The sequence below is a fragment of the Triticum aestivum genome, chromosome 1B (genome assembly GCF_018294505.1).
Source record: "Triticum aestivum cultivar Chinese Spring chromosome 1B, IWGSC CS RefSeq v2.1, whole genome shotgun sequence".
Lineage (NCBI taxonomy): Eukaryota > Viridiplantae > Streptophyta > Magnoliopsida > Poales > Poaceae > Triticum > Triticum aestivum.
This window is the reverse complement of record NC_057795.1, coordinates 606699664-606714371: the sequence shown is the minus strand read 5'-3', so window position 1 is coordinate 606714371 and position 14708 is coordinate 606699664. Positions and strand designations below refer to the sequence as shown.

The 14708-nt window shown below is 43.2% G+C and overlaps 1 protein-coding gene across 1 annotated transcript; it reads right to left on the bottom strand.

The window, feature by feature from the left end:
* Positions 1-11467: 11467 nt before the first annotated feature.
* Positions 11468-13616, bottom strand: LOC123142044 (uncharacterized membrane protein YuiD; the record flags this gene model as incomplete). Its single annotated transcript, XM_044561075.1, is given in 2 exon segments — positions 11468-11803; positions 13198-13616. Coding segments are annotated over 2 exon segments (581 nt in total), but the record flags the coding sequence as incomplete, so codon positions are not given.
* Positions 13617-14708: the final 1092 nt, after the last annotated feature.

Below are 14708 nucleotides of genomic sequence, written 5' to 3'. Positions count from 1 at the left end.
TATTGATCAAACCTGAAACCCTGCTGGAAAGGAAACTGATTCCACGAGTCCAAGGTGATATCAGCATACCGGTGGTACAATGGTGGATCAAATGGGTCAACTTGCCGGTGGAGAACGCTACTTGGGAAGACGCAGCTTTCATTCAAAAGGTTTTTCCCGATTTTCAGCCTTGAGGGCAAGTCTGATCTCGTCAGGGGGGGGATTGTCAGACCCGCGGCAAGTGTTAGATGAGAAACCGTACGTTTGGCATTGTCGGAATCGCCCCAGCCGTCGATCGGCCATCCAACGGTCGCCAGGGGTACTTACCGCTTCGCGGGCTGCCGTTGTCTGTGAGCCGTCGATCTTCAGATGGACGCGCCGCGTGCGAGTGGTTGTTCTAAAGTTATTGTACCTTGCTGAACCTGTCGTTTTCATGCTTTTGCACTTTCTGTAGCCTTCTTAAGCCGCTCCGCTTGTGGAGAGAGGCAGATTATTGTAATTCCGGGCTTTGCCCTTGGAGCCGCCGTGTTCCGGCTGGCTAACCCTAGCTGAAACTCCTCCAAATCTGGAATGAAAATCCTCCAACTTCCCGTGCAAATTAGTGTTTTTCCTCTGTTTTTCTGAATTCTAGTGATAGTCCTTAGTTCGATCCTGTCAGTGCGTTTGGCCTGAATATGTGTCGCCCATCTCCAGTCTAATAGGAGTAGATTTTATTTTTCCTTTTCACCGTATGGGTTGTTTCTATTGTGGTACAGTGGTCTCGGTTTTGACGGGAGGTCCGCAGCGCATGAAGTCAAACGTCTCACAGTGCTGTGGCTTGTGACGTTTTTGCGCTTGGCGAATGGCGGACAGAGCGGACTGCGGCCTCCGGAGTCCGGAGAGGGAGACGTACAGGTGCGCCGCATCCATACATATCGTGGCTCTGTTCTGTTGAGCTGTTGAGCAAAAGCCTCGACTGGTCCGTGCGTCCACGCCACAAACCGGAGGGTACGTGCTCCTGCCACCTAGGAGGCGTCCTGCCTGTACTTTTGTAGCCAAAAGGAGAGAAAAACGAGACGATCTTTTGGTTGGTAGCCACGACGCGGACGGCGAGCTCAACTGAAAGAAAGAGCAACGGCACGGGGCCGTGGCGGGTGCTCGCTGAGTCCCTGTCACGGAAGTGTTTTTTTTTGCGGAAACTGTCACGGGAGATTTCGACGTTTCTTCTACCTCCTTTTTATGTGCCCACATGACGAGATATTGCTTAGCAAGCTGCTACAGTTAATGAGTATTGTATGTTATCCTACTGCGATTCGATTAATCAGTATTTTCTTTATGTAATTATGCTGTCCTGCTTACGCTAAATCAAGTGGCCCGGAGGGCGAGACCATGGCACACCGGCATTTGTCAGCCGGTCCAAAGCGTACACACTCCGTTGAGCACAGAAAGACCGAGTCACCGGTGCCAACCCAGAACCCAGAACCCTAACCCCTAACCCTTTTTAAGGTCCCCATCGATAAAGGTGACAAGATGTCCTACGTGACAGCCCGCGTGTGGCAAACGGGAGCTGCTGTCGCAAATTCAAGAAAATTCATAAAATAAAAAAAAAGAATTGAAAAAAATATTTTCTAATTCAGAAAATCTCAAACAATGTTCGCGAATTTAATTTTTTTTACAAAATCAATAAATATTCATGAATTTCAAAAAGGTTTGTGAAATTTTAAAAGTGCGTGTAAATTTTAAAATTTTCCATAAATTTACAAAAATATTGATGAATTTAAAAAATAAGAAAGCAAAATGAAAAGAAAGAAGAAGAAAGCACCCGCCATGCCTAGTTTGTTGTTGTTTTCTCCTACCGTGGCTACCTAGTTTGTTATTTTATTTTTTTTGCTTGCTCCCTCAGTGTAAGTTTCGTTAGCTGTATTTTTCTTATGTTTGTTTATTGGTTGGACCAGTCCCGTTTTATTGGTATTTTTTCTCCCTATTGTTTTGTTTTCTTCACCATTTTTTTCTTTCTTTCTAACTTCATTTTTCTTTGTTTCCTTATTGGATTTCTTCGTTTATTTCTTGGTTTTCACTGTTTATATTTTTTGCAACAGGTTTTTCTTTGTTTTTCTTCCTGTTTTCGTTGGTTTCTTTGTTTTTCTTTCTTTCTCTGCTGGTTTCCACTCAAGTGCATTGCTTTTTTTTTGGTTTTATATATTTCTTCGGTTCTCCTTGTTTCTTTCTCGGTTTCCTTTCTTTCTTTTACTTTGTTTATTTGTAAATTTTCAGTGACTTTCTCTTTCTCTTGTTGACTAGAGCTGGATTTCTTTTAACACATCTCTACTTACTTCAGCACACAATATACATTCCTGGTATAAACATGATTTATTATTTAATACATGTTGAACATTTTTTAATACACAATGTACATTTTTCTTTACATATATGATTTTATGACTTTTTTATACATGGTCAAATTTTTAAAAATACACATTGAACATTTGATGACACAAATATTTTTTTCACTTTGCATGATTATTTTTAAAAATTCATAGACATTTTTTGTAAACACTTGAACATTTATTTAAAATTCGCATACAGTTTTTAATGTCAATAAACATGTTTTTACCTATGCAGTCCTTTCTTTACATTGTGTAAACATTTTATGTGTCGATGTCGAACATTTTTTCCAATACATGATTAACATTTTATCCAGATATATATTTTGATGTCAACTTCTTTTCATACACATTCCACGTTTCACGTATACACCTGGAATTTTTTATATACATGTTTAACATTATATTTAAACTAATATTTGTTTATGTCTGCCATTTCCCATACATATTGTAAGTTTTTTTTGTATACATCAGGAATATTTTTTATATAGATTTTTATCATTTTTCATTTAAATGATAACATTCTTTCAAACATATTTTTTGACGTCTACTTTTATAAACATTGCATATTTTTTGTATACATCATGAACATTTTTCTATAAAGATTACTAAGGTTGTTGACATATGTGATTTATATTTTTTAAACTTAAATTTAAAATGATTTTTATAATAGATGTAATTAGAATATTTCAAAATATAAGAAAAATAAAGCAAAAATGAAACTTAAAATGTAAACAAATGGATAAAAAAGGAGCACTAAAGGCCTATGATCCATGATGGACCGGCCCTTTTTGCGGCTGCTTGAAATGAGACGTACCTATTGTCTCGCGCTCTCTCCTCTAATCCCAACTCGACACGGCTGGACGGGTTAGTGTTCTTCTGATGCTGCAAATTGAATGCAGATTTGCAATGGCTAAAGAAAGGACGGAAGATATGTGACGCTTACCAGCTCGGGGGCGTTCTTGAGGAGCTCAAGTGTGGCACACACGGTGATGGGAACCCTGACGGCCACCATCTTGATCCTCCAATAATCTAGAGAATAGGTAGCCAAGAGTTCATAACTCTGTCCAAACTTCAAAAATCATGAAGGATTGCGCTTATTCGCTGCTCATACAAAAAGGACGCCCATATCCACCACAAGTGTGGCATAATAGGTATTCACCCACACATCATGTGTGGCATGAGCGGGAGGCAGCCCACACGGCATGTGTGTAAACGAACAGTAGAATTGTTCACACGTGTGGGCGTAGTTACTTCGTCCACACATCCAACAAGTACTACTCATCCTCATTTCGCGCGTGTGGCGCGAAGCAAATATGCCCACACGTCCTGGCGTAGCTACAATAGGTACTCGCGGGATGGCAATTTAGTTGCCGTCCGGGATGGCAGATGTAGTTATCCGGGATGGCAAATATGGTTGTAAAAGCATGACAACTCTCTCTATTTTGGTTAATTATAGTTGACATGTCTAATTTATGGTAGTTGACGCGTGTAATCAAACCATAGTTGTCGTGTGTGATTAACTACTTGCCACATATGGTCAAATAATAGTTGCCATGTGTGTTTACCTAGTTGCCACGCGTGGTTAATCACAGTTGCCATGTATGTTTACCTGATTGCCACGTACACGCAAGTGCAGTTGCCATCTAGCAAACGAATCACAGTTGTCATGTGTGTTTACCTAGTTGCCATGTACGCGCAACTTCAGTTGCCATCCAACAACGTATGACTGTCGTGTGGGCGAAAAGCAGTTCGCTCACACGCGCGTGAACTAGGTGATGATTGTGTGGGCAGAAACTAGTTCGCCACACAGCACAGCTAGCAACCGCGTGCTGTGGGGCGTATTGGCGACCTCTCCAACGCCCACACACCGGCCTTGTCCTACGTGGCACGCAAAACCTGCCTCGGCGTGTCAAGATTCGTGCAAACTTAACTGAACGGTGATCCAGGTGTGTGGGTGAGTTGCAATGTTGCCACACGTGTGAGCCTTAGTATTTTCGTACAAAAATACATGTAAGTCTCTATCCGTTGCCAAGTCTAATTACAATAAGGGAGGCATAATCGCACCCGTGATACTTATCGCAGCAGGCGATGCATATCAGTGGCGGGCGGCGAATAAGGGCGGCGACCCTTGAACCGAGCCGCTAATGGCCCAGCTCACTCTGGCGCTCAGTTACACAGGTTTGCGTTGCATTTTTTTCTCTTCGGTTTCCAGTTTATTTTTTCTAAAATAATCAACTGTTGGACCTTTTAAACTGATCTAAATAAAAATCATTTTTGAGAATACATATAAATGAATAAATAAAGTGTGTATTAGAAACAGATCGCTGAATATAAAATTATGTCATCATATACGAACAAATGTTACTTATGTATTTGAAAAATATTCATCGTATATTAGAAAATATGTTCATCATATATTAGAAAAAATACAAAAGGGTGAAAAAAATAAAAAAATGTAAAGGAGAACTGCACAGAAAAAGCACACGCGTTTTCTTCACTGAAAAAACCCAACATCCACTGTACGAACGAAAAAAAAAATATGCCAGGGAACAAATGACACCGAGTGTCTCCGTGACCGATCCACGCCAGTCGTCCACACCCCGCCGCGAACTAACGCTGCCAAGCCATGCGCGAGGTCAGCGCCGCCGCCCATCCAAGTCGTCCCGCGCCGGATAGCCAAGAGCGAAGGAGAGGGACACTAGTTGCCGACCACCACAAGGGGCTTTGCCCTGGCGGTGGAGGAGAGAGGGGGCGGAGGTGAGGGAGGGGGCGGCGGCGCCATATGTCGTCCACGGGGGACGACATAGGGGGCAGCTTTTCTCCGGGTCAGGTTATGGCACAAAGGAAACTACTTCACGGCCGACCCTCTAGGTCGCCATAAAAGAAACAAGGGTCTGTCTAGCACATCAAAGTGACTCAATCGAACTAGAAAAAAAAATACTTACACGAATCTTAGCGCAAAATGAAGATAGGAACCATAATAATAACCGGGCGAATAAGGTTTGAAGTACATTATGTAAGCCCCTCAACAAATCAGAAATTTTCCTCCTAAGAAGATCTAGAAATTTTCCTCTTATCAATTCTGCCTAGTGCGCGGACATCGGTCCAGCAACGAACTGCCGGCCGCCGTCCATGTGTTCGAAGAAATCGATCATGTCCCCGTCCTCCATCTCGAGGTCCGCCGGGGCCTTGTTGCCGCGCAACCGTACGTCCTCGAACAGGAAGACGCCGGTGCCGTACGTCACGTCGGGCACCTTGTGGTACCACGCGTCCAGGAGGACCTGGAGCTTGTCCGTCCTGCTCATGGTGTGCCGGAGCACCTTCTCCTGGCTCACCACCTTGATCGTCACCAGCAGGGGCTTCACCGCCGCCTTGGAGTCTCTCCCACTTGGCGGCGACATGGCTTGGAGTTCTGTTGCGTGGAACGGATGCCACGAGGTAGCCTGGATTTATAAAAGTTAGCTTTGATTTGCTTCCTAACAACCGTTTCCAAATCTCAACTCCGATCAATGCGCCCAAGGGAAATCCCTTATTTCTGGGAAATAATCTGGTCTGTATCCAACAAATAAATGTATAGTAGCAAACCCATGAATTTCCCTGGCCAGCAGGGGCCTGCATGCAGCGATCCACTAGGCAAAGTGCATCTAGAGCCCGGCAAATCTCAAATCAGACCCAAGTCCCAACTATGAACTGAGAAGAAAAGGTAAGAGGATCCATGTTAAAACTCCTCCTTTATATTATTTATACCTCTATAAATATAAAAGACCAAAGGGGAAGATCCAAATAATCTTGGCCATCTAACCATGTTAACCAAGCGATCTGATTGCTCCAATGGTGAGCGCTAGAAATCTTTAGCGTGCAATTAATAGCATACGGAATATAATATTTTCCGCTAATCACATAATTAACATGCAATTAAATTCTACCAAATATAAACATGTAATTAATATTCTATAAAAAAAATATCAACATGCAATTAATATTCTATCAAATATCAAAATATCAACGTGCATTGCACGTACTCATTTACTAGTTATACAAAAGGAACAAATCCTACGATCAAAATAGCTCACATTGAAAAATCTTTGCACGATGAAAATCGTGCAAAACATGGATAAAAATAATTTGAATCCAAGGGCCCCTTCTTAGTTGAATGAAATAGTCGTCGAATGAATAAAAAGGTGCAGGTGGAACAAATACAAAAGCTCTTTGGTAAACACTGAAAATCTTAGAAAAACATTAATATAATACTTCTCTACGCATATACAATATGAATAAAAAAATTTAGTTGATACTACTTTTGTAAGTAAACGTATAAAACACTAGCCGAACAAGAAGAAAGGCAAACAACATAGCACTAAGAATAAAACAAAATAAACGAAAGCAAAATTACACACAACATTTGTTTTAATTCAAATAACTCACCATAAAAGAAACCACTGTTCAAACATATGACAAAATAGATACTAATGAGCACTCCCAAAAACCCAGATAATAATGATAATACATGAGCGAAACTAGTTCAAAGAATCTAATATTTTGAGCCGCTCACATCACAAATTTCCTTGAAATAAGATCTAGCAATACAAATTCTGCAAGAGACATATGCTTCAAGTTACAACAACTCCGCCTAGTGCGCAAACATCGACCGACATACTACATAGATCCAACAATGAATGGTCCAGCTCCACCATCTATATGTTCAAAGAAATCAAGCATGTCCCCGTCCTCCATCTCAAGGCCCACCGGGGTCATATTTCTACGCACCCGCAAGCTGTCGTAGAGGAAGACGCCGGTGCCATATGTCACGTTGGGCACCTTGTGGTACCACACGTCCATGAGGACCTTGAGCTTGTCGGTCATCCTCATGGTGTGGTGGACCACCTTCTCCTGGCCCACCACCTTGATTGTCAACATTTGGGGCTTCACCGCCGCCTTCGAGTCCACCTTCTCACGGGCGCCACCGGGCAGCGACATGGCTTCCGTTGTGTACCTGCCTCACTGTATGTGTACACTTTTGCATTATTGTGTGTAGTTACGTTCCGATGCGTGGAAATCGACGGGGTGAGGTGCTTATAAAGGGTATGTACATCTTGAGCCTTAGGTGGTTTGGTCCCCCTTTGATTTCTTCAATCCGATTTGAATCAACTCATATCTGGCGATACGATACGAACAAACAACCCTGTGTGACGGCACGTGGGTGTGGAGGATCATGACATTAATCATGCACCGCTGGCGCATCAACTGATATTATACGAAGGATTTTATGATCAATGACGGGAGAAACACGTGCGGCGGTTAGCTAAATTTTTGGTTCAGATTTTGTACACCCCCTCCCCTCTTATTGGTCTCACAGCCTTGGTACTCACACACAAGGCATATGGAGTGGACATGGATTGCCTATGTCTAGGCTTGCGATCATTGGTGCCACCAGTGCACGTGGCATCCATCGCATGGTGGTGCCCCTGCACCCCTCTCGTGCTTTTGTGTAAAATAAGAATATAGGTGTATGCCGATTCCCTTCCATAAATTCTAAAAACACTAAAGCAAAAAATCAAAATGGAGGAAATATTTCATCATATCCAAAAATGCACAACATGTGCCAAAATCTAGACCCACCACTAATGCAAAAGTATATGGGAGACAGGGCAATCAATAGTGGCTTAACCAAAGCAGAGCATAGACAAATCTCTCCAACTCATCAGTGAAGGAATCTCCCATGCCTCGGTGGCTTCTTTCAGGATTGATCCGGGGAACCAAGTTGCTGATGATGAATCTCATGCACAAAAACTAGGAAATCCGTTCCATTATTCACAATGAATTACATCCAAACTCTTAATTCTTCATTTTGAACCGATTGTGGAAGACTTCACATCCTGCAATGCGAAACAAATATGATTGCAGGACACACTTATGATTTATGGAATTTGGTTGACAAACTATACCAAACAAATGTGGGGAGTGTGGACAAACCCATACCTCATTTCCCCTCTTGAGTTCATAGACTAATGGGCAATATGATTAGCAGCAACATATGTGAAATTCTGAACTCATAAAATGCATATAACGGACAAGAAAACAAGATTAAAAGGAAAACGTCATACTGTGCGGCTGCTACCAAGTCAAAAGCCACATTTGAGAAAAATCTTAATCATTGTTGCATCTAAGAACTCTTTCTATGGTTACCTTTTAAGATAGAGTGTTTGCAACATTGTTTGGAAGAATCGTACACAACAAAAACCAGCATCAATTTAACATATAGGTCATCCTATCACTAAAGTTAATCATAACTTAAAGTAAATTGCACAAGATATAATTATCATGTGCACTTCATTAAATGAATATTGGCAAAAATAATTTTGCCATTGGCTGATTTTTCTGCCTCATTCCCTCCACAGCCATAGAAAAATGCCAAGCAGCCAAAACTGTGTAAACATTCAAAGTCAAAATGATTGCAATTCCTCTGAAAACTTGTGACATACTAATTCTTCTATTTCATTTTTTTGAACCGGCCTTGCAAAAAACTTCCCAACCCGCAATGCAGATGTGATAGACACATCTATGTATTAACTAGATTGAATCCTATTTGATATATGATGGGCAAGAAATTGAATCAAATTGCATCGATGAAAGGATAAGAAATTTTGGCATGAAACTTTTATCAAAAGAGGAAGCTTATTTATTTTATAACATATCAAAAGAAGTAATGACCATAAAGTGAAGAACTCTTCAACAATGCAACAGTGAACATTAACATCTTCTCGTTAATGGAGGTTACTTGTAGTTTGATTTCATTCTAGTCGCTTCCTTATGATCTAAGACAATCATTACAACTTATACACTATCATCGAAAGATGAAAGAGAGGAGACATTGAATTACTGTAGGCCTAAAACACGATGTCGATGTGATTTTCATATGAAGATCAGCCTTGGAAACAAATTTAATGTTGTTTATGAATTTTAGGTGTCATGTAACCAAATTCTTTCCATAGAACCATGGTCCAACACTCGAGATCCCAAATAAAAACAATATAAAATAAATATAGAACACAGAGGTCGCAAATCTGTAGGCATTTCAAATAAAACAATAATCAATTCGGGGGCCAAAAGAAGCATGTAGAATTGAAAACATTGGATTTAGACGTGAACATGTGAAAGACATATGTACTAAAATAGAAAAATAAATGCGATGGAAGGTGACACAGGGATAGTATTGGAATAGATGAAAAAAAATACCAGAAGATGTCATTTTTTCTATTCAATTCAGGTAGATGAGAATGATTTGGTAACTAAGATTTTTTGGCTGTCTCCAGAAATGTGTTGGACTATGCAATATTTAGTGTTGTTATATGATTTTTTTAGCAGTGTGATGTTATATGATTTGACACCACATACATACAAATAGATGATGGGCGTCCGTTTGGTTCGATTGTTGGGGTTAATACTCACAACAAAACTATTCTGTTTCGTGCCACACTTGTTGTGATGGAATTGTTGACACTTTTGGTGGATTTTTGGAACTTTCTAAAACTAACATTGATATTTGTGACATAACGAATTTATAAGTGTCGAACAAAATGTTTGGCAGGTGTGGACTATGTGAAAATGCATGGCTACAAAGGATGTTTTAAAAAAGGAAGGGGGCACTAGTGTATAGTGTAGAGGACGCGACTGTTATGATCCCGAGCTCATGTGTGCTCGGGTGAACAGTAAAATAAAATTTTTAAATAAATTCAAAAAAAATTATTTTTTGTGTGAAACTTTGATAAATGTTCTGACCGCTTGCAAAATTTTATCACCAGATCTCATTCGTATAAAATGTGGCAAAAACAATTTGATGCTCCAAAATTTTATTTTCAAACGCGTTTTGGAGCATTGATTTTGTTTCTTTTTAACTTTTAACACGAATATGATCTGGTGATGAAATTTTACAAGCTATGAAAACATTTGCCAAAGTTTCACACACACACACACACAATCGGTTGTTTTAAAAAAATCGATTTTATTGTTCACCCGAGCTCACATGAGCTCGGTATCTAGCAATACTTTCAATGAATACGCTCCCTACTCAAATGAGCACCACTGAAAGAAGTGAAAATATGAACAATGAATTGAAGAGATACAATAATATAAAATAGGGACAATTACATTTTAGCCCTTAACTCGAACCTACAACTCGGATTTACCCTAATTCCCAAGCCTGCTCAAATTTGCCCCTGTGACATTAGAAATGTCCTTCCATACCGTTGTCATGCAATCAAAGGGCTTTGAAGTACGACATGGTTTCACTTTCTTGGGTAAAAACACTGTTTACCGTATTCAACAAGTGCCAGGGATTCCCCTTGGGTTATGCCACTGAATCTTCGCCGTCAACGGCTCATCTTTGATTAAATCCTGTCAATGTTTATAGAAGCACCAACGAAACCATTTGTTTTTCTTTCTCAACGTGCAGTTCAGAAACTGCAAATTTCTATTCATCCAACATGAAAGGCTTGTCAAGGTGCATGTGCATGAGATTAGCTCGCGACAGCTGCACGAAGTCCCATTTAAAACCAAGGTTTTAGCTAGTTGCACCATTGCCCATCAAACTTATGAAATGCTGCCACAGAATTTTGGCCTTTTTTTGGTGCGATGCACAACATCACTGAAGAATTTCGACGACAAACCACAAGATCGTCAACCCCGAGAGGCTTTGGGTGGTTGAGTCTCCTCTGCCTCTTTAGGTTCCCTGGCTAGCAGTGGCCAGCATGCAACGATCGGCTAGGCAAAGTGCCTATATGCAGTAGTAAGTTAACAAAACGGGATCCAAGTAGAAAGCATTTCTGATACAAAAGGCAAAGGTCAGATCGGAGATTCGATGTGGCAAAAATCCCCATTTTCCAGGGGAAAACGCCTCAAAAGGATGGTGTACGAGCGCGCCAAAACTCACTTCTCTATGTATTACTACTCCCTCCGTTCGGAATTACTCGTCCAAGAAATGAATGTATCTAGATGTATTTTACTTGTAGATACATCCATTTTTGTGACAAGTAATTCCGAAGAGGAAGTACTAGCTTTGATTCTTGTTGTTTAGTCATCCAGAGGACACCGGCCATGAAGCAGGCAGGACTACCAAAACCATATAAATCTCAAATCAGACCAAAGTCTCAACTATGAATTGAGAAGTTTGTGATACCATCCATGCAATTATGTACAACCAACATTACGCCAAGAAAACAAAATACCAATGTTTCCCCCCAATGATGGTACAAAATGACTCCATTTCTGAAGCAGTCAGGCATGCTACAACGGCAGCATCAGATGGCACCGATACAGCCCTGGCAGCAGAACCAGGCCACCAGGATGCCCAGGAACGCGCCGGCGAAGACCTGCGACGGGGTGTGCCCTAGCAGCTCCTTGAGCTTCCTTTCGCTGATGGGGTGGCCTTGGAACAGGTCCTCAACGATCTTATTGAGCACCTGCATCATCATCAATCACAGAGCATACATTTCAGGCAGATAATAGGCAAACAACAGACGCTCATCGGCGGGAAAGATGTAACCACGATATTTGAAGGATGGGAGGTGCCAGGTTAGTCACTAGGCTTGTATGTATCCGAAACCAAGCTGAGAGACTTAGAGCGCGCTTGGTTGATGCTCTGGCACTGGCAGTGCCATTTCAGTGTCATCAACTCAGAATGCGATAATCTACTCAGGTACCCGTGACATGCCCGTGGATGTAGCATTACTCGTTATTGCAAGGTGAGGTGTGGTGTATCAACAAAGCAATGGAGTGGCAGAAGTTCAAATTTGAGCTGCTAGCTAGTCACTACAGATTTATGGAACTCTAAGTTACGAACAGCGTGTCATAGCAATTACCACCCCTGAACATAACCAACAAGCAAGCTTATAAACTGGTGACCTGATTCATTATGGGTACTAAAGTCTAAAGAACCGCGTATTTAGTCTTGTACACCAAAAGAGACAAGCCATGCATGAAATCTTTCAGAATTCGAGTCAGGGCATCAAACAGCTGACTTCTGCAGTTTGGCTAACTTGACAGGATGTCCAATCCGAGGCCCTGAGACTGATCTTATCTAGCTATATACAAATACAACCAGCATAGTTTCGCAAATATGGCAAATCATGGTCGCCATTCATAATGCAGTTTCGAACTTTCAATTGTACTGCACATATGAACAATCAGTTTTCATTTTTCAAAGGAGGGTGGTTAGACTTAAGACCTGTCTAACAATGAAAACATACAAGCAATCCGAATAAAATGAAATCTAGTCCTGGATGTACCAGACAATGGGCTGAGAACTTCTTTGAGCTCAAGTCTTAACATTCAGCAAAATTTGGTCACACTGAATCAAGTAAAGCAGAGCAACAAGAACAAGCCCAATAACAGATTGGGAAAGTTCTGGTTTGTACCCCCATACCAGTGTACCCTCTATCCACACTCATAACGGTTTAGTGTCAGTCTACATCCTCAAACTGCCAAACATCAAACTGTGCATGCATTCACGCAAATGTAACAACTGGTAGAATCCCAAAAATCCTAGGGAATCTAGCATGAAACGGCATCTAGCACCATTATGGACCGAACATTTGACAGTTTATCCCTGGTGAAGGACGACATGGATGCCAGAAGTGTGACCTGAGCTGAGCTTAAACTCATCCATCCGTTGACAGAACTGGAAAACATTCTACTCCCCAAACAACAATGAGCTCAAATTCACCCATCCTCTGAACCCTGCTTCACTTTATACAGTGAGCTCTGCTCATCTAACACAACATCTGCCAGAATAAAACATACTCCCGTGCAACTAAGTAAATCACAGAATGAATAAATGCAAGCAGCATGAGCTCACCTCGGCCTGCATCCCGGCGTGGCGCCGGACGCCCGTGGCGTCGTACATGACGATAAGGCTGAAGCCGAGGCAGACGGGAAAGAGCGCGTCGCCGACGCCGTGGCAGAGCGCGACGGAGGCGGTGAGCGCGGTGCAGAGCGCGGAGTGCGAGGAGGGCATGCCCCCGGAGCTGCACAGCGTCCGCAGGCTCCACCGCCGCTCCACCACGGAGGTGAGCAGGGCCTTGGTGGCCTGCGCCACCGCGAACGCCACCATCCCCGACACGAACGTCGGGTTCGACGCCAGCGCCAGCAGGTACGGGCTCTCCCGCGCCTTGGTCACCGCCGCCGCCGTCGTGCTCATCAGCAGCGTCCCTATCCCCGCCCCGCCTCCTCCTGCCGCGGCCAGGCCCGGAAGCTCCCCCCGCGCGCGCCCTCCCCGCATCGCGGCGGCGAGGAGCCGGGAGAGCGACGGCGGCGGCCGCGAGGACGAGGGCGACGGCGCGGCGGCATCGGCAGGCACGGATGCTAGTGTTTGGAGACAACAACGGCGGTGGTGGCGCGGGGACTTTGGCGGCCTGGAGAAGTGGTCGAGGAGGCTGGGGAAAGCGCTAGAGAAGCGGCTGGAGCTGAGCACCTCCATGGCTGCTGCTCCGCATCGCCGCCGGAGGACCCCGCGAGTGAGCGCGAACGGAGGAGCTGGTGTGGCCGTGGCGATTGCGTGGGGGCTTAGCGCTGACAGACACCTCACTGGACGGAAGTCCGAAATGCCCCTGATGTTTCTCGAGTCTACGGGGCGCGCAGCGGCGGGCACTCTGGGGATTTCCATGCAGCACGCCGGAGCTCCAGTCATCCGGTGGGCATATTACCGCGAAGATTCTGGGACGAGGTCGCCGTCTTGAAACCGGCGCAGCCAATCCAACAGAGCCGCGTGCACAAGTTGCCAGAGCAAGCCGGGTATTGGGACCTCCTTGTCGGAGAAGGCCCCGCATTGGCAGCAGCCTTACAACGTGGGAGCTCGTGGATTTAGTCGTTCGAGGAAAATATGCAAAAAATTCATCAGCCTTCGGACTTCAGAGCATCTATATATACAGCCAGACCTAGCTAATCCGTAGACGCGCATGAACAGCGACCGATCACCCTAATCTGTCCGCTTCACATTCCGATATGTCATTAGCAAATCCACAAATCCATAGAATCACATGCAACGTAAGCTTACAATGTGTTTGGCCTGCGTATATGAGCCTATCTGAGGTAATGCAGACAGAAAATCATGTTCTGTACACTGTTTGGTTGGCTATATATTCCCTCCCTTGCATCAAGGCAACAAGTTATGCGTTGTGTTTGGTTGCCCATGTATAGGTGTTCTGATGCAAAGCACACTGTTTGGTTGCACATATAAAGTGGTTCTAGTAACCTTGTACCCAACTTGATGAGCCTACCATCTATCATCCTATTAAGTGCACACTCACTCCATTACATACGTAGCGATGACATGAGTAAAACAGCTCTAGAATCACTACGAACTGGACG